This window comes from Ovis canadensis, chromosome 23, assembly GCF_042477335.2.
Source record: "Ovis canadensis isolate MfBH-ARS-UI-01 breed Bighorn chromosome 23, ARS-UI_OviCan_v2, whole genome shotgun sequence".
Lineage (NCBI taxonomy): Eukaryota > Metazoa > Chordata > Mammalia > Artiodactyla > Bovidae > Ovis > Ovis canadensis.
Window position 1 is genome coordinate 60,286,099 of NC_091267.1, and position 20,770 is coordinate 60,306,868.

Genomic DNA, 20,770 nt, shown 5'->3' on the forward strand with positions numbered 1-20,770 from the left:
ATTTGGCCTTGGAGTACAGAATGAAGCAGGGCAAAGGCTAATAAGAGTTTTGCCAAGAGAACGCACTGGTCATAGCAAACACCCTCTTCCAACAACACAAGAGAAGACTCTACACATGGACATCAACAGATGGTCAACACGGAAATCACATTGATTATATTCTTTGCAGCCAAAGATGGAGAAACTCTATACAGTCAGCAAAAACAAGACTGGGAGCTGACTGTGGCTCAGATCATCAACTCCTTATTGCCAAATTCAGGTTTAAATTGAAGAAAGTAGGAAAAACCACAGCACCATTTAGGTATGACCTAAATAAAATCCCTTACGATTATACAGTAGAAGTGAGAAATAGATTCAAGGGACTAGATCTTATAGACAGAGTGCCTGATGAACTATGGATGGAGGTTCGTGACATTGTACAGGAGACAGGGATCAAGACCACCCCCAAGAAAACGAAATGCAAAAAGGCAAAATGCTTGTGTGATCGGGCCTTACAAATAGTTGAGAAGAGAAGCTAAAGGCAACGGAGAAAAAGAAGGATATATCCATTTGAATGCAGAGTTCCAAAGAATAGCAAGGAGAGATAAGAAAGCCTTCCTCAGAGATCAATGCAAAGAAGTAGATGAAAACAATAGAATGAGAAAGACTAGAGATCTTTTCAAGAGAATCAGAGATACCAAGGGAGCATTTCATGCAAAGATGAGCACAATAAAGGACAGAAATGGTATGGACCTAACAGAAGCAGAAAATATTAAGAAGAGGTGGCAAGAATACACACAAGAACTATACAAAAAAGATATTCATGACCCAGAAAACTACGATGGTGATGGTTTACGGTGAAATGTGTCAGATTCGTGATTTCCGAAGATTTAGTTTCAGGACCAGAGACTGGCTTGACCACTCAGGGCTCTTGTGTGGCAGAATTTTTATTATTACAGTGAAAAGGGACAGAGAAAACTTCTGACATAGACTTCAGAAGGGGGCGGAGAGTGCCCTACACTAGTCTTCAGCAAGGGAATTATATACTTTTTAATTCGTTATTACAATAAATCAAAAGAATGTCTCAAGTTTGTGAAAATTTTACCAGTTCCACTCCCACAATTTGCATTTTAGGATAACAGGATCAGAACTTAAGGATAGAAAGATCCTATTAGACCAACCCCCATAATTTACATTCTAAGATATCAGGATTAGTCAGAAGGTTTTTAGGTAGGAGAAACTGTCCTCAAGCAGGATATATTGTTGTTGTGTAATTCCTAGTACAGAGTTTAAATTGAGTTGTTTATTGTGTCATCAGTTCCTGTAATCATCAGGGCTTAAGGAAAAAATATTTTATGTGACTAAGACTAAGGAATGTAGAAAAAAAAAAAGTTTGTCCTTTCCTTCTCCTTGAGAATTCCAGACCCCTATCTATCTCCTCCTTGAGAACCCCAGACTCCTCTCTCCTCAGAGACCCCCCGACCTCTTTTTAACCTGCCTAGGAATTAACTCTCTGAATGGTGTGATCACTCACCTAGAGCCAGACATCCTGGAATGCGAAGTCGAGTGGGCCTTAGGAAGCATCACTATGAACAAAGCTAGTGGAGGTGATGGAATTCCAGTTGAGCTATTTCAAATCCTAAAAGATGATGCTCTGAAAGTGCTGCACTCAATATGCCAGCAAATTTGGAAAACTCAGCAGTGGCCACAGGACTGGAAAAAGTCAGTTTTCATTCCAATCCCAAAGAAAGGCAATGCCAAAGAATGCTCAAACTACCGCATAATAATTGCACTCATCTCACACGCTCGCAAAGTAATGCTCAAAATTCTCCAAGCCAGGCTTCAACAGTATGTGAACCGTGAAACTTCCTGATGTTCAACCTGGATTTAGAAAAGGCAGAGGAACCGGAGATCAAATGGCCAACATCTGTTGGATCACTGAAAAAGCAAGAGAGTTCCAGAAAAACATCTACCTCTGCTTTATTGACCATGCCAAAGCCTTTGAGTGTGTGGAGCATAAGAAACTGTGGAAAATTCTTAAAGAGATGGGCATACCAGACTACCTGACCTGCCTCCTGAGAAATCTGTATGCAGGTCAAGAAGCAACAGTTAGAACTGGACATGGAACAACATACTGGTTCCAAACTGGGAAAGGAGGACATCAAGGCTGTATATTGATACCGTGCTTATTTAACTTATATGCAGAGTACATCATGTGAAATGCCTGGCTGGATGAAACACAAGCTTTAAGTTGGCTTAAAACTCAACCTTTCGAAAACTAAGATCATGGCATCTGGTCCCATCAGTTCATGGCAAATATATGGAGAAACAGTGGAAACAGTGCCAGACTTTATTTTTGGGGGCTCCAAAATCACTGCAGATGGTGACTGCAGCCGTGAAATTAAAAGACACTTGCTCCTTGGAAGAAAATCTATGACCAATCTAGACAGCATATTAAAAAGCAGAGACATTACTTTACCAACAAAGGTCTGTCTAGTCAAAGCTATTTTTCCAGTAGTCATGTATAGATGTGCAAGTTGGACCATAAAGAAAGCTGAGTGCCAAAGAATGATGCTTTTCAACTGTGGTGTCGGAGAAGACTCGTGAGAGTCCCTTGGACTGCAAGGAGATCCAACCAGTCGATCTTAAAGGAAATGAGTCCTGAATATTCATTACAAGGACTGATGCTGAAACTGAAGCTCTAATACTTTGGCCACCAGATGCAAGGAACTGACTCATTTGAAAAGACCCTGATGCTGGCAAAGATTGAAGGCAGGAGAAGAAGGGGACGAAAGAGGATGAGATGGCTGGATAGCATCACCGACTCAATGGATATGAATTAGAGCAAGTTCTGGGAGTTAGTGAAGACAGGAAAGCCTGGCATGCTTCAGTCCATGGGGTCGCAAAGTGTCAGACACGACTGAGTGACTGAAATGAACTGAACTGCCAATCAACCTTTTTTTAAATATAAATTTATTTATTTTAATTGGAGGTTAATTACTTTACAGTATTGTATTGGTTTTGCCATACATCAACATGAATCTGCCACAGGTATACACGTGTTCCCCATCCTGAACCCCCCTCCCTCCTCCCTCCCTGTACCATCCCTCTGGGTCATCTCAGTGCACCAGCCCCAAGCATCCAGTATCGTGCATCGAACCTGGACTGGAGATTCATTTCATATATGATATTATACAGGTTTCAATGCCATTCTCCCAAGTCATCCCACCCTCACCCTCTCCCACAGAGTCAAAAAGACGGTTCTATACATCTGTGTCTCTTTTGCTGTCTCGCATACAGGGTTATTGTTACCATCTTTCTAAATTCCGTATATATGCGTTAGTATACTGTATTGGTGTTTTTCTTTCTGGCTTATATCACTCTGTATAATAGGCTCCAGTTTCATCCACCTCATTAGAACTGATTTAAATGTATTCTTTTTAATGGCTGAGTAATACTCCATTGTGTATATGTACCACAGCTTTCTTATCCATTCATCAGCTGATGGACATCTAGGTTGCTTCCATGTCCTGGCTAATATAAACAGTGCTGCGATGAACTCCTGCAGCTCAATTTCAGAAAAATAAACGACCCAATCAAAAAATGGGCCAAAGAACTAAATAGACATTTCTCCAAAGAAAACATACAGATGGCTAACAAACACATAAAAGATGCTCAACATCACTCATTATCAGAGAAATGCAAATCAAAACCACAATGAGGTACCATTTCATGCCAGTCAGAATGGCTGGGATCCAAAAGTGTACAAGCGATAAATGCTGGAGAGGGTATGGAGAAAAGGGAACCCTCTTACACTGTTGGTGGGAATGCAAACTAGTACAGCCACTATGGAGAACAGTGTGGAGATTCCTAAAAAAACTGGAAATAGAACTGTTTTATGACCCAGCAATCCCACCGCTGGGCATACACACCGAGGAAACCAGAATTGAAGTGACACGTGTACCCCAGTCATCCCCTTTTTTGTCTCTCGATTGGCCAGTGCGGTGCAAAAGCTCCGGATTAACAGGTTTATTTTGATTGGCATGCGGAAAGAAACCATCTTTGTCCAGTGATTGGCCGGCATGTCTAAACTCTGGCCAATCCTGAAGGGGGCGGGCTGGTTAAGCGTCAGATTTCCCTGAACGGCCTCGGTGGCTGTACTGGTCGGCCTAGTAACTGGCTCCTTTTCTTCCTTATCTCGGTTCCTAACGCAGCGTCCTGATGGAGCTATCTTACCAGACCCTCAGATTCACCCATCAGGCTCGGGAAGCGGTAAGGAAAGCATATACTCTCAGGAACGCCTCTCCTCTTGCTGCGGGCCGATTCCTGTGCCCAGTTGCTATGGCGACAGAGTCCGCTGCTGTTGTGGCGCAAGCACAAAGTCTGGGGACTAGGGTTGAAGCGGGGTTGCGGGAAGAAAGAGTCGGATTTGGACTCGAGTACTGTTTGATGAAAAGAGACCGCAGAGTTTGTGACTGAGGAAATGAGATGTTGAGGGGAAGGTATTATTATTAGGCAGGCTGAGTCTTGATGGGTGAGCGGATTTAGAGTATGGTCAAAATGAAATTGTTGAAACGCAGGATAACACTGACCTGGGAGCTGGAATACGGAGTTCTGGCCCTGATTCACTACTACCAAGGTTGAGAGACCTTAGGAATTTAATTCCTCTCTCAGGCTTCCGTTCCCGCAGTAGAAAGTAAAGTAATTGGACTATAATCCTTTCACACAAAGATTACATGAATTTTACATTATGTAGTGTTTCCTATTTTCTGGGTCATTGGCTAACTGGCTCAAGTATATTTTCCACAGCAAAAAACGTAGATTGAAGGTGTATTATATGCCAGGCATCGAGGATATAACAATACTAAAAGGTAAAAATGATTACCAACATTTTTTTTTTAATTGAAAAATACTGATATTTAAGCTCCACCTCAGAGACTCTGATTTACTGGTTTTGGTGTATCCTGTTCATTGATAGTTTTTAAAACCTCAATTGTGATCTCAATCTCGATTGCAATGTGTAGCCAAGATTATGAACCACCACTCTACTCTTTCCCACCTTTAAAAAGAAGCTGATAATACACAATAAAAGGTAACCCTTTGGCCTTACACTCCCTCTACCTAGCAGTGTCTGTGCAACGTCTCCAATTTCTTTCCAACTTCTGGAAAGGATTGGCTACACTAGCTGTTGCCACTTTGTCACCTCTGGATTGTGCTTAAGCCCTTCCAACCTGAGCCTGAACTACCTGCATCAAAACATTTGGAGATGGCTTTTAATAAAGATTTCTGGACCTCACTGAGAATTACAGAATCAGAAGCTCTCTGGGATGAGGATCTTGAAACTTGCATCTTAAGTTCAGACTCCAGGTTTGAAAACCACTGCCCTAGATAGTCTCATACATTTTCATGACTTCCAATGCCATCTGTATGCCAGCAACTCCCTTAAACTGACTTTAGACTGTACTTCTTTGCTGAGCCCCCAAACCCATGTGATATCCTAGAATATGGAACACAGAGGATGATAAATCAATTGACTACTGGACAAATCCAATGGAGAATCAAGCATCTGCATGTTAAGTTGTTAAACCCTAACTCTTAACCTTCTTCTCTGAAACTTGTAGCTTTCCCAGTCTTCCTCCATCTGGGAATGTGAAACCACCATCCACCCAGTGGCTCAAATCAGAATTCTGAGAGTCATCCATAGCTCCTCCTTCCTGCTAATTCCTGCTTAAGGAAGGCATCAGCAAATCTTACAGGTTCTATTTATATAATGGGTCTTTAATGAAAAATATTTCTACAGCCTTTATCTGGGTACAAGCCACCATAATCTATCACTTGAACCATTTCAATAGCCTCTTAACCATTCCCCCTGTTGGTTTTACCTCCTTTCAGTCAGTTCTTCCTCCAGCAGTCAGAGTGATCTTAAAATTGTGTCACTCCCTGGCTGCTGCTGCTGCTGCTAAGTCGCTTCAGTCGTGTCCGACTCTGTGCGGCCCCATAGACGGCAGCCCACCAGGCTCCCCCGTCCCTGGGATTCTCCAGGCAAGAACACTGGAGTGGCTTGCCATTTCCTTCTCAAATGCATGAAAGTGAAAAGTGAAAGTGAAGCCGCTCAGTCCTATCCAACTCTTAGCGACCCCATGGACTGCAGCCTACCAGGCTCCTCTGTCCATGGGATTTTCCAGGCAAGAGTACTGGAGTGGGGTGCCAATGCAAGGTGGCACTAGGGAGAACCATATTTAGGTATGCTCATTGATGTCTAAAACTCCTGGGGTCTAAATGCAAGGAATTGTACTGATTAGGGGCCAGTGGAGGGGATAGATTGAGGTGGGGAAGATAATCAGTGAGTTTGATGTATGTCCATAGGAACTTTGATCATCTGTGTTCTCTACTGTATTGGATTTCAAGAATGCTTCCTCTTTATTTGGGTGATTTTTATTGTTGTTTCAAATTTTAAACATATATGTTCTCATATATATATATTTCATTGGATTTTTATTTTAAATAATGTAATGTCAGCACTCAGTTTTAAAAAATTTAATAGTTACACTGCAAGGAGATCCAACCAGTCCATTCTGAAGGAGATCAACCCTGGGATGTCTTTGGAAGGAATGATGCTAAAGCTGAAACTCCAGTACTTTGGCCACCTCATGAGAAGAGTTGACTCATTGGAAAAAACTCTGATGCTGGGAGGGATTGGGGGCAGGAGGAGAAGGGGACGACCGAGGATGAGATGGCTGGATGGCATCACAGACTCGATGGACGTGAATCTGAGTGAACTCCGGGAGATGGTGATGAACGGGGAGGCCTGGCGTGCTGCGATTCATGGGGTCGCAAAGAGTCGGACATGACTGAGCGACTGAACTGAACTGAACAGAACTTAAGAAAGTTTCCTGTTCCCTTTCACAGCCTCAAGTATTGCTCCCCAGAAGCAACTGCTGTTGCCCTTCTTAGCAGCTTCTTCAAAATAACAAGTTAAAATTTCTGAATTTTGATTTTCCATTGTCAGATGTAAATTCTGCTTACTTTGATGGAAAAAGAGCATTCGGCTTTTTTCAATCCTACCTCGGTCCTTCCCCGTCCTCTCTCTCTAGCCCATACTTCCCTTCCTCCATTCTCCCAAGATCGTTTTATCACAATTTTTGGTTAAATACATATTCAGTATAATTGTGTATATTAATCCGACCATGAAACCATTATTCACAGCTGAGCCATATGGTAAACTGTGATTGTATTTTATTTTTTATTTAACTGTGGGATAAGACTCAATCGTAACTCTGCCTTATTCTTAGGGTTACTTTTCTGTATTTTTGATACTACTTCCTAAATTTTCTGAAGGAATTGTAAACCTCCTTTCCATGTGGTGAAGCTCACCAAGAAAATTTTCAGGTTTTTTTCTTTTCCTTCTTTCGTTTTGTTTAGAAGAGTGACTTAAACAATTTATTTATTCGTTTTTGGTTGTGCTGGGTCTTGGTTGCTGCGCAGGCTTTCTCCAGGTTGCAGAGAACGGGGGCTGCTCTCTAGCTTCAGTGTGCAATCTTCTCAACGTGATGGCTTTTCTTGATGTAGAGCATGGGCTCAGGGCGTGTAGGGTTTCAACAGTTGCTCCTCCCGGCTCAGTAGTTGCGGCCCAATGGCTTTGTTGCCCTGAAGCATGTGGGATCGTCCCCGACCAGAGATCAAACCCATGTCCTCTGCAGTGGCAGGCAGATTCTCAACCCCTGGGCCAGCAGGGAAGTTCTTCTTTTTCCTCCTTCCTCCCTTATATCCCTGTTTTAGCAAAATACCCCAACCAATGGCTGCCAGAGAAAGGGCACACAGCAAGCGAAGTTTTTGAAGTATGTATGTCCATACATCCATACAAAGCAGCAGTGTATGAAGTGGCTTTCCAGGTGATGCTAGCGTTAAAGAACCTGCCTGCCAACGCAGGAGATGACTGAAGTGGCTTAGCATGCGTGCACACTATGTGTGCAACTCTGTCCTTCTCTCACCTTGTTGATGGTTGGGCTGAGATTGATACTCTAGGTTGGAACTGATTTCATGCATTTGAAGAGGGATTTCTCCATATTTTTTAGCTTCCAGTGGGGTAGCAACAAGTGTGATGTTATTCCTTCTCTGAATCCTTTTAGAATCTTCTCCTTACCATCTCTAGTTTCTGAATTTTCATGAAGATATCACTTGTTGAGAATTCTTTTTCATTCCCAATTCTGGTATGAAGTTATGGGCCATCTAGATCAGGGAATTCATGCCCTCAATTCTGGAAAATATTCTTGTATTAGTTCTTTAGATAATTTCTCTGTCTGTCTCTCTCTTTTTTTCCCCTCTCTTGCTCTTCCTTTGTTTCTCTCTTGTCCTTCTTCCCTCCCTCCCTTCCTTTCATTTTCATGTTTTCCTTTCCTGGAAGTCCTATTCATTGAATGTTTGACTTCCAAATGGAATCTGTAACATGCTGTTTTCTCTTTTATTTTACATTGCTTACTCTTGTTTTTTCTTATCAAGAGACCTCCTCGACTTTTTATCCCATTTTGGTTGAGTTTTAAATTTCTGCTTTCATATTTTTATTTCCAGATACTTTCTTATTGTCTCAATGTTCCCTTTTCATAGCTCCTTTTAACTCTGAAGGTTTCCTCTCCCCTCCCTCCCTGCCCCACCCCCTTCCCTCTTTGTCTTTTGCTCCTAGTATTATGTCTGTTTCCTCTTAAGTTTTTCTTTGCTTTTTTTCCCTGGTGCTCTGTCTTTCATGTAGGTTTTCCTCATAAATCTAGTGAACTTTGCCTGAGCAAGACACCTAAAAGCTAATTAGAATCTGTGAGCTTTAGAAGAGGCTCCTCAAATAGGGATGAGTTTTTCTGTTGGATGATCTGGTAGGCAGGAGCCATTTTACTGGGACATCCACAGAAGCCAGTTTCTGTAGATATTTGCTCTGAGGTTTTCAGTTTCTCCAAGAAATGCTCTTCACTTTCCTACAGGGAATGAGGGCAAAACAAGCATGCTTCCTATCACTGTTGGAGTTAAACAGGGAAAGGCAGTTGTTTGGGGGTGGGGGGTTTCTCTTCACTGTTCAGTGCAAAATTTATACTTAATTATTCTTTCCTTTAAAAAAAAATTCCTTCACCATCATTTTAATGTGATTTGGGGAGACAGCAGAGAAACAATCTCTAGAACCATTTTTGTTTTACAGATATGTATTGTCTACTGGGCACAAAGACTCTCACTAGTTGCTTTTGCAGGAGGTGAATTTAAAAAACATTAACGAATGTGTGATTCGTATCTAAAGGATAGCTTTATTTTGTATTGTGGGTTTCAAGTCAGGCATTTGTCATACATATTTGTATGTTAAAATTTACTTTTAAATACGGTTGTTTATTTGCATATGATAGGGGTTGGTGGCTGAGCTTAAGAATGGGAGTTAGATCCTTTTGAATTCATATACTGGTTTTTTCTTAACACTGAGGTGTAAATATACATTTATTCATCAGCTCCTACAATGAACACTTACTTCTTGACTACTATATATAAAAACATGGTGTTTTGAGATACCCATGATGTTTTAGGCATTGACACTGCTGATTAGCTTTAGGATACGCCTCTTGGTTTCCATGATACTACAGTCTGCTAGAGTTCTGTTTTCCTTCTTGGCCTCTTTATTGCCCTTATCTTTCTCTGTCCCTTACAGTTTTGTTCTTTAGGATCTAAACTTGCCTCTTCTGGTCAGCCTGCTTTCCAAACTTGACAAAGTGCCCCTCCTTGATGCAAAGAGTAGACATCACCATGCCACCTTTATCCCAGTAAATTATAATTGGATTTTTCCTTGCCCTGACCTTTTCCTTTCCTGTCCTTTTCCTTCCCCTGACCCCAGTAGACTATAAGCTCCTTGAGGGCAAGAACTCTGGTAAGTTTCTTTCCTGATTGGGAAGCTGATCATGTTTCAGAAGGGCTTCTGAGTCTTTAGTGTGCATGCTGAACACCCGGGGTGTTTTGAACACTCAGGTTGTGATCCAGGAGTTCTGGGTTTGCATCATGACCTCCTGTGTGGCACCGTAATGATCTGTGGGTAGCAAAAATCTGTGAGTGGAGAATTTTCTCCTGTTCCATTTAAATTTAGTGTTTAATTAAAATAAGGCTATGTCCAATTTGTAAACCTCTCCCACTGTTTTTTTTTTTCCCCCTACTTGAAGGTAAGATCCTGGGGGAAAGGAACTCTGAAGAGCAATTGCTTCAGTGTTTTAAATTTGACCACAGAATTTAAACCAAACAAACAGTAATTGGTATCAATGCAGAAGAACAGTGTTTAGAAAGCCATAATTGACCCACACATTCATGTGCAAAATAATCCGATACAAAATTACTTTTATTTATTCTCAGGTGTCATTACATGTACTTTTCAAAAGTTGTGACTTTGCTTGTGTGAAACTTTTATATTAAAAAAAATACCTACTATAAGTGTTAACTAATTAATGAGGTGGCAGATTAGGTTTTTAAATGAGTGTTGTTAAATGCCTTAGCTTTTATTAATCACATGGTCCCCTAAAAAAAAAAAAACTAGGATAATTGAAAATTTAATTACATCACTGTTTTTCTTCAGAGAACTAAGGCTTATTAAACTTTAAATGTTCAAACATTTAAGCATCTATTGAAATACCAATAGCTATAAACAATGCACAGTTCTAAATACTAATTAAATGAGCTCTAAATCACCATAAGCTAAGCTGAATTTTAAGTAACTCATGTTTTAAGTGCTCTGCTCTGCTCTTACTTAAGGAAGATTAACTACTTCACTGCTGACCACTGGTGTAGCCTTGTGGGGATCTTTAAAAATGCTGTGGCTGATGTTGAACCACATTTTTTCTGTACCTGGACCACGAAAGGGAGACTGATCAGACAACCTGGAACATTTTGCTAATGTCACATTGAAACTCTTGGAGATGTGGGTTTTTTTTTTTTCTTTATTCCCCTACTTTTAACCACATAACTGAGAATATACACATGTGAGTTTGTATGTTTGGTGTTTTGTGTTAACATCCTTTCTTTCTTTTGTAAAAAAAAAAAACCATTAATTTTAATAGATTTTCTTTTTAAGTACGAAAAGTATATATCTCTCCATTCAGATCAGTCTTGTGTACATTTAAAAAAACTGATACAGCTTCCTGCTTTCAAATGTGATACAGCAAATAGTACCAGCAGTTTTGCAGAGATGAGGCAGGGAGCTGAATTTGGGAAGACTTAGGTGGTTAGAATGGGGAGGGAAGAGGACCAGAGAGGAGGCAGCTTGGCAAACAAATTGCTCCATGCTTCTGAGTTTGGGCTGAATACTAAGCTGTGCATACACAGAGTGGAAATGTTTGAAGCTGGGGAAAAGCCAATTATCAGGGAACTGTAAGAGGAACAGCTACCGGTGCTCATGTAACACTGAGCTGTTTGAAGTCCAACCAGCCTGAGTGGAGACCTCTTGTGGAACAGCAGAGCATTTACTAGAGATTCTAGGAAAGCAGCGCAGGAGGGAAGATTCCCCTGGAGGGCATGGCAACCCACTTCAGTATTCTTGCCTGGAGAATCCCATGGACAGAGGAGCCTGGTGGGCTATAGTCCATGGGGTCGCAGAGTCAGACACAACTGAAGAGAGCTGGCACAAAACTAGTCTTAGAATAAACATGACTTTACATAACCTCTTTCCAAACAAAGCTTAATAGGATCAGAATTACCTGCAAATAACTGAACGATCTGCTTCCCCCAAACCCTCAACATACTTAAGGTAATATAATCTAGAGATTTGCAGAACTGGCATCCAAGGAAAAAACTACTAGCAGTCATAAAAAACAGGAAAATGTGCCAAAACGAGGACAAAAATCCATCAACAGAAGACTCAGTAATACAACAAAAGACAGAATTAACAGACGGCGGAGGTGGGGGGTGGTCTTTAAAAACAGTTGTTATAAATATGTTTAAACATTTAAGGAAAACATGATTATAAACAGGAGAGAAACAAGATAGAAGAAAATAAAATTTATAGACTTGAAAAATAGGTAAAATTGTTTCTGGGTCCTCAAGTCTGTTCCACTGGTCTTTTTGTCTACTTCCTATGCCAATGCCTCACTGTTTTAGAAATATAGTTGTATACATTCTTTTATTTTTATTTTTTTCATTTTTTTAGTTATATCCATTCTTCATGGGCTTCCCCAGGGGGCTCAGTGGTAAAGAATCCGCCTGCCAATGTGGGAAACACACGATTGATCCCTGGATTGGAAAGAGCCCCTGGAGAAGGAAATGGCAACCCACTCCAATATTCTTGCCTAGGAAATCACCAGAGGAGTCTGGCAGCCTACAGTCCATGGGGCCGCAAAAGAGTCAGACACTTGTTTAGTGACTAAACAGCAATCCATTCTTGATATCCTCTGGAGCAAAGACTTCTGACTTGTTCTTTTTTGTCAAATGGTCACACTATTATTGACATGTGTTTACATATTTTAGAATCAACTTGTCAAATTCCACAAAGGTTGCTGAATTTTGATTGAGATGGCGTTGAGTTGGAAGAATAAATTTGAGAAGAACTGATGATTTAAAAATAATGAGAATTACAAAGAATTCTCCAATTGAAGAGTATCGTTTCTCTTTTTATTCTGGCTTCCTTAATTTTTTTCAGTAGCAGTTTAGAATTTTTTGCATAGAAAATCTGCCCATTTTCTGTTAGAAATACTTGTAGTTCTTGATACTATTCTAAATGATTTTCATATCATTGTAAGTGGTTTCTTGGTTTTTAAATTTTAATTTTATATTTATTACTGATATGTATAAACGCAGTTGATTTTGTATGTTGATCTTATTTTAGCAATATAAAATAGTGTGTTCAGAGTTCTTTTTTTAATCAAAGACATATATTGATTTTTACCAAATGCTTTTCTACATTTGTTAAAGTGATTATAATATTTCCCTTTATTTTGTAATGTGGTACATTAACTATGTTGTTTGAGTCTCTAATATTAAATGGTCTTACCTCATTCCTGGGATATGCTGAAGTTTGATGTTACATAATGGTGATTCAATTTGCTAATATTTTGCTTAGACTTTTTCCATCTGTATTAATGAGTGAGACTGGCCTACTGTTTTCCTCTTTTGAGTGTCTTTTTCAGGTTTTAGTATGAAAGATATGTTGTCTTCATAAAAATTGAGAAATATTCCCTCTTCTTCATTCAGTAGAAGAAATTATGAAGATTGCCATTGTGTTTTTGATTGAATGTTTGGTAGAGTTTGCCTTGAAAGCAATCTGAGAATGGATTTCCCATAGAAAGTGTTTTCTTCGTTTTTTGTTTGTTTATTGGTTGGTTTTAAACAAATTCAGGTTATTTTCATCAAAACTGTTGGTACTTTAAAATTTCTTTTTGCTGTTGGTTTGGTATGTTATGTTTTTTTAGAATTTATCTATCTCATCTAAATTTTTGAATTTGTTGGCATAATCGTTCATAATATCCTTTCTTAAAAAATTAAATATATATGGAATCTGTAATCATCTTCCCTTTTTATTCTTACACTGGTTTTTTGTGCCTTCTCTCTTATTTTTCTTCATTAGTCTTAACAAAGGTTTATCAGTCTTTTTAAAGAAACAAGTTTTGTTGATCCTGTCTATGATCTGTTTGATTTCTATTTCTCTACTTTTGCAGTCTTAAAATTATTATTTCTTTGTAAATCAAAACAACAATGAGCTATCACCTCATACCAGCCAGAATGGCTAGCATCAAAAAATCTACAAATAATAAACACTGGAGAAGGTGTGGAGAGAAGGGAACCCTTCCAGTCTGTTGGTGGGAATATAAATTGGTACAGTCAATATGAAGAACAGTATGGCGGTTCTTAAAAAAAGTAAAAACAGAGCTACCATATGACCCTACAATCCCACTCCTGGGCATGTATCTATCCAGAGAAAAACATAATCTGAAAGGATGCATACACTCCAGTGTTCATTGCAGCACTGTTTATAATAACCAAGATATGGAAGCAGTCTAAATGTCCATAGACAGAGGAATGGATAAAGAAGATGTATTATATATATACAACGGATTTTGTGGATGAATGGTATCCCCATCTTCTCAAATGGTATATGTTTAGGTACCAAAACATATAGAATTGTTATCTTCAATTAATTTGTGTGTTTGATGTGAGATAGGGGTTAAGTTTCATTTTTTTTTCCTATTTGGTGATCCAGTTGCTCTGCTGCTGCTAAGTCGCTTCAGTCGTGTCCGACTCTGTGCAACCCCACAGATGGCAGCCCACCAGGCTCCCTTGTCCCCAGGATTCTCCAGGCAACAACACTGGTGTGGGTTGCCATTTCCCTCTCCAATGCATGAAAGTGAAAAGTGAAAGTGAAGTCACTCAGTCGTGTCCGACTCCTAGCGACCCCATGGACTGCAGCCCACCAGGCACTTCCATCCATGGGATTTTCCAGGCAAGAGTACTGGAGTGGATATCCAGTTGCTCTAGCACCTTCAAAATTTTTTTTGAATTACTGTGGCAACTTTGTAAAAAATCACGTTACCATATATTTGTGGGTTTATTTTTGAACTCTCTGTTCTGTTTGATTGATAGATTTATCTATCTCCATGCCAGTATCAAACTATCTTAATTATTGTGGCTTAATACTAAGCCTTAAAAACTGGTAGTATAAATTCTCTGACCTAGCTATTTTTCAATGCCATCTTGGTTCTAAATTTCCACATAAATGTCAGAATCAGATTTTCAATTTATATAAAAAAGTTCACTTGAGTTTTTGATGAGATTGCATTTAATCTATACATCAGTTTTAAGGAGAACATCTTAAAAAAATCATTTTCTCAATTCTTAAACGTTAAAACTTTTTAAATATCTCTTAGCCCTATTTTGTAATTTTCAGCATAGAGGTTGCATTATTTTGCTAGGGCTGCCGTAATAAAATATCACAGACTGGGTGTCTTATACAGCAAAAATTTATTTTCTCACAGTTCTGGAGGCTAGAAGTCCAAGAAAAAGGTGTTGGCAGGTTTGATTTATCCTGAGGCCTTTCTCCTTGGCTTGCAAGTGGCCACCTTTTTGCTGTGTCTTCAACATGGTATTTCCTATACTAGAGAACCATCTCTGGCATCACTTCACGTGTCCAAATTTCCTCTTCTTCCAAGGACACCAGTCAGATTGGATTAGGGCCCACCCTAGTGGTCTCATTTTAATTTATTAGCCTGCTAAAGGCTCTATCTTTAAATACAGTCACATTCTGAGTTATTCATGGTTAGGGCTTCAGTATATGAATTTGGGGAAAAGGTGATACCATTCATCCCACAAAAGAAATCTGCAACATCTTTTGTTAAATTTGTTCCTACTTGATTTTTATAGACTGTTGTAAATTATATTGATTGAAATAGTTTTCCTCAAGTCTGTGTCTGATATACTTCTAATATCTTGAGGTCCATGTTTCAATTTTCTGTTATTCCTAATGTTTTTCATTTATGTTGTTCTTCTCTTAGACTGCATGGTAGTGTAGTTGATTTGTTTTTAGAAATAATTTGTGATGAAGGATGATGATATCTTCCTGTAAAGGTAACTTAGGCTTGTTTCTGTCTTGTGCCTGGTGGGAGGAGCTAGCAATTCAGGAACGTCTCAATCCAAATTTAGGGACTGAGATTTTTCTGGGGTTTCCCTAATAGCTCAGCTACTAAAGAATCCACCTGCAATGTAGGAGACTCCCATTCAATTCCTGATCCGCTGGAGAAGGGATAGGCTACCCACTCCAGTGTTCTTGGGGTTCTGCAGTGGCTCAGCTGGTAAAGAATCTGCCTACCATGTGGGAGACCTGGGTTCAATCCCTGGGTTGGGAAGATTCCCTGGAGAAGGGAACAGCTACCCACTCCAGTATTCTGGCCTGGAGAATTTTAGGGACTGAAATTTAGGGACTCAATCCAAATATAGGGACTGAGATTTTTCTGGGCCATACAGAACATGGGCACCTTACCTTATCTTTTGTCCTCATTCCTAGAATGGAATAAGGACTGAATATTCATTGGTTTTGCCAGGGTCCCCTATCTTCATGGGTCTTGGTTTAGAACTTTTGCACCTTAGCACTTTGAGGTTGTCAAATATACTACTCAGCTTCTTAGCCTTTTAGAGGCTGGCAGATGTTCTAGAGAAAAGTGGATTCACATGCCACGGTCATGTCTTTGTATTAATTAAATACATACACACACAGTTGTGTCTGTAGAATAAAATCCTATCAGTGAAATTGTTATGTCAGTTTGTATATGTGTATATTTGACATGTGTGCATCTGACGAATGCAATTCTGTAGAAATAAATGAAAACCACCCATACTGAGCAAATAGGCTATTTATTGAGCGCTTGCTATAGTAAGAAAGTCAACTGTCATCACTTGCATTTGGCAGGCAGGGGAGTGGGAAAGCTTTATAGTGAAAAAAAAAGGGGAACTGTGTGTATTTAACATTTTCTGATTGGAGGCTGTTGACTTGGGACATCTGGAGTTGGGCTACCTAGAAGTGGGGCATCTTATGTAATTGATTTGGAGGTCATATTCGGCTTTCTTGGTTGGTCCTGACTTGGAGGCTAAGAGCGAAAATAGGGAGGCTGGCAGTTGTTGAGCAAATCTTGACCATTCTGGGCCAGTTGCTGTGGAGGTTGTGGTTTAGTTTCTTGGACAGATTGCTATGGTCTGTGATTTGGTTTTCTGAGATGGTTGCTTACAGAGGTTGCGGTTTGGCTTTCTGAGCTTATGTGGGTCTGGCCATTATCCATTTATATATTCAGTTTCTCATCCTAAGTGATACTGTAGTACCAAAGGATGTATATAAATTTGCCTTTTAACTTCCGTAGAAGTTGTATCAACTTATCATCTTACTAGTAATGTATGGTCATCTGCTCCAACATAGCAGGCCATTAATTTTTTGAGTTTTACTCAAATGATATGTGGAAATGTGTATTATGTTTCAAATTTGCATTTTTGTAAGATTGAGCATTTCCTCATATAGAGTCATTTGTGTTTCTTTTTGTGTGAACCATCTTTTCCTATACTGTCCATTTTTATAGTAAATTGTTGATCTTTTTTTCTTGCTTTGTGGGCACTTATTATATATAAAGGAAATTGGCCTTTTGAATGTTAACTGAGTTGTAAATATCTTTCCCAGTTATTGTCTCTTGACCTTTTTTATATATTTAGAATTTTTTATGTGGTCAAATATATCAGCCTTTTTAATTAATGGCTTCTGGGTTTGTGTTCAAAAAGGCCTCATCTACTCTGAGATTAAAAAAAAAATCCCATGTTTACATATTTTTATTTATATAAATACAACCTGAAGATAATATTTTTTAATTAAGACTACGTCTTACTGTTTACCAAGGTTAGTTAAGAACAAAGGTATAATGGATCTTAAAATTGTCAATGAGAATGAGGTTTCTCATTTTCAGAATTCTGAAGTGTTCTCTAGGCAGGGAAGCAGGGGCTTGGTGTGCAGGTTTACAGGTCCAACACTTGAAAACTATAGGCGTCTGAGTCCAAAAGTTTCTACAAAGCAAAAGTTGCTGGTCTCCTTTGAAAGTCGCATTCCATAACCCCCGCTGCCCTTGTATTTCTCACCCTGAATTCCACCTCCAAGGCAAGGCCTCAATTTATCGTCGGGAGAATCTGTTCTTGAAATCTTTAATTGTCTTGGCCATCATGGGAGCAATTTTCTTCACAGGTTTCCTGCCATTGACCACCTGTGGCAAGTGGGTACTGGTAGTGCTTGAGCATGTGTGGGCCGGCTTCTCATGGGTAAGGTTAAGGCCATTGCTGCTGGAGGGAGTATGGCTGGTTTCTCTGGGGTATGGAGCTGGCTTGATCTTGACTTTTTCAGGGACAGCTGCTTCTTGTGTTTCAAACTGCCGCCTCCTTTGGACATCAGAAAGTGGCTGGGCCAGAGAGTTGAGTAGGATCATTTTTGCTTGTCGGCCTTTGGGTTTATTGGCGTGTGCAGTCTGGATATTCACCGTCAGTGCTCGAAGCCGCTGCTCTTGGGCATCCTGAAGCCGCATGTACATCTCTCGCCATGACTCATGCTCTTGTGGCCTTTCTTTCCTAAAGTTTTGGTGACAGTGAATTTTCCATAGTTGATCTGTTTCTTGAACTAGTGTATGATTGTATTTCTCTATGCGATACAGCTGATCAGGTGCACAGCTCTTCAAGATGGGTTCAAGAACTGAATATGGGACTCCTCCCACTTTAAAGATTGAATTGATGTTGTTTTTAAGTACCCAGATGCACTGTTGGCGCAGGGTCATCATTTTGGCGAGATAGGCACACTTAGAGCCAGAAAACACTTGCATCTTAGAATTCATTCTGCATCCAGTAAATCCAACTTCTTCCACTTTCTGGGGTGAAGACAGTGCTTTTTGCTTTGGTCGGAAGGAAGACATCAATCTAGAGGCAGGAAGTGGATGGTACTTGGCGGAGATCCTGGGTAATGGAAGATCTGGCCACACAGGTGCATCAATGGGGACCTTTTCCAGCTTGGCCCAGACGTTTCCAGATGGTTGCTGCTTCTCTGATCTGTTTTCATTCACCTCAGGCAGTTCCTGAACCAAGTCCAAGTTTTGACTTGAGTCATTTTTTTTAGGTTCTTTCTCTTCTAGAGCAGTGGCTGAAGTTTTCATAATCTTTTTCTTTTCCTCCCTAGGCTGGTCCTGGTTGAGGAATGAATGAAAAAACATGGTGGGCGGCTTGCATTCATTATCCATATCTGTCTCCTCAACTTCAGGGAGGGAGCCATCTGGCTTTCCATTCAAATGGGGAGGTCTTACTTTCCCTTCTTGAATCTTTTGGTTATCGGTAGCCTTCTCTTTCACCATGGGTAACAGGCCTTTTGTCCCCTCTGTTATGTCCAAGCGGTTGAGGCTTTGCTTGTTTTTGTCTGGTTTGGTTTTCTCTGAGTCTTCCTGCTTTTGCTTTTTAAAGTCTGAAGTGTGCCCGAAGGAAGGTGAAAACTGGATCCCGCGGCGCCTTCTTTCCTCCTCTTTGACGCTAGTAGAAGGCGGATTCTCCTTTGCTCTGTCGCTGGGGACAGGCCGCGGGCTTTCCTCTCTGGAGGAAGCCAGGACTGATTTTTGGCTGGTCAAAGTAGAAGACTTCTCGTATTCTTTGGCACCCAAAGGGTGTTTGTCATCGTGGGGAGACTGGTACCCCCAGCTTAGGCTCCCAGCCTCCCTCCTGTGGGGGGCACACAGGCCGTGGTCTTGACTGAACCCCAGTCTGGCCCGAGGAGCATCATAGGGCCCTCCTTCAGGTCCCCGCTGTACAACGTAGACCTCCGAGGGGCGTCTGTGACGGTCCCCGGACATCAGACGAGGACGTGTAGACGGTGGGGGGGACCGTCTGTAACCACAATATGCCCGCGCTGAGGAATAAGCTGGGGAACCTCTGCAACACTGCCTTCTGTCCTCGTCCCTCTCACGGCCGCAGGACTCATGATGGGGCCTCGCGGGCTCTGAGGGGTGTCTGTGTTGCTGCTGTCTGTGCTCGCGGCCACGCGAGCGACCGCTGCGGTCTGCGAGGTGTGCGCGGCCGTCTCCCTCCATCGCCGCCTCCTCCTGAGGAGCTTCCCTGGGGCAGGTTCCTCTCAGGGTTTCAGTCCCCCGGAGCCAGCCTCCTCCACTGCGCTGCTAGGTCCCGGCCAAGCTTCCGACGCGATGGCTTTTGCGCCCGCCACTGCCGTCGGGCAGACCCGGCTCTCCGCTAGAACCGCCACGGGGCCGGGCGAGACCGAGGGCACTTCTCGTCTCTCCACGACCTCCTTGGTGTGAGGATGGGGGCGGCCAGGCCCCGCGGCTCCTCAGCAACCTCGTGCTCGGACCCCGCCGCCGCCCGGCTCTGCCTCGAGCTCCCCCTGGTGCACACGGCGCACGACCCCGCCTCCGGCGCTCAGGACGCAGCGTGCCCACGGCAATCGCTACCTGCGCTGCGTCCGGGACTTGAGGAAACCCCAGCGCCCCCTTCCTGCGGGGGCTGCGAGCGGTGCCCACATTACATCACCACCAGGAACCCCTGGGCCACCTCGCCCCGCTCCCGTCCCCGGAGCAGCAATCGCGACAACCACCCTAGCGCTGGACGCTTGAGGTCGAGTAATTCCAGCCTGTAAGAACCAAAGAAGAGTTATATTATCCTCATTTTATGGGTGAGGCTTAGAATAAAGTAACTTGCCTGTGATCACGAAACAGGAAGAGGTGCAGCCGCACTTTGACGGCAGGTAGTTGAGGTCCAGAGTCACAGCTCTGAATACGCCGAGGACCTGAGGCCTAACCGAGAGAAAGGGATTTGCCTAAAATCCGACAGATTAGGCCCATGGAGGGCAATAATAGTCCCTGTGTCTGATTTTGGAGAAGGAAATGGCACCCTACTCCAGTACTCTTGCCTGGAAAATCCCATGGACGGAGGAGCCTGGTAGGCTGCGGTCCATGGGGTCGCGAAGAGTCGGACACCACTGAGCGACTTCACTTTCACTTTTCACTTTCACTTTTCTCTTTAATGCATTGGAGAAGGAAATGGCAACCCACTCCAGTGTTCTTGCCTGGAGAATCCCAGGGACGGGGGAGCCTGGTGGGCTGCCGTCTATGGGGCCGCACAGAGTCGGACACGACTGAAGCGACTTAGCACCAGCAGCACCAGCAGCAGCAGTGTCTGACTTGCCCTCAAGCAATATCTAACGAAGGTGTCAATAATTCTGAGAGGAATGAATGCTGTTTGCTCTGATCACCAAACGTCAGCAGTAGGGCCTGAAATGGATCAGTTCATG

General features: G+C 41.7%; 2 protein-coding genes across 3 annotated transcripts in view; one reads left to right on the top strand and one right to left on the bottom strand.

The window, feature by feature from the left end:
• The first annotated feature begins 4,093 nt into the window (after nt 1-4,093).
• KATNAL2 (katanin catalytic subunit A1 like 2) overlaps nt 4,094-20,770 on the top strand; it is a 100,777-nt gene continuing 84,100 nt past the window's right edge. For both annotated transcript variants that reach the window (XM_069568291.1, XM_069568292.1), the window contains exon 1: nt 4,094-4,251. In XM_069568291.1, coding sequence (XP_069424392.1) covers nt 4,201-4,251 — 51 coding nt within the window. In that variant the 5' untranslated portion in view covers nt 4,094-4,200. The remainder of the gene's footprint in view (nt 4,252-20,770) is intronic.
• Nucleotides 17,613-19,556, bottom strand: LOC138428078 (elongin-A-like). Its single transcript, XM_069568300.1, has one exon. The coding sequence runs from the start codon at nt 19,554-19,556 to the stop codon at nt 17,613-17,615; it is 1,944 nt and encodes a 647-aa protein (XP_069424401.1).

Bases quoted from the DNA above. Each gene is read 5' to 3' on its own strand.
- LOC138428078 (XM_069568300.1), bottom strand. From the start codon at position 19,556: ATGGAGGGAGACGGCCGCGCACACCTCGCAGACCGCAGCGGTCGCTCG.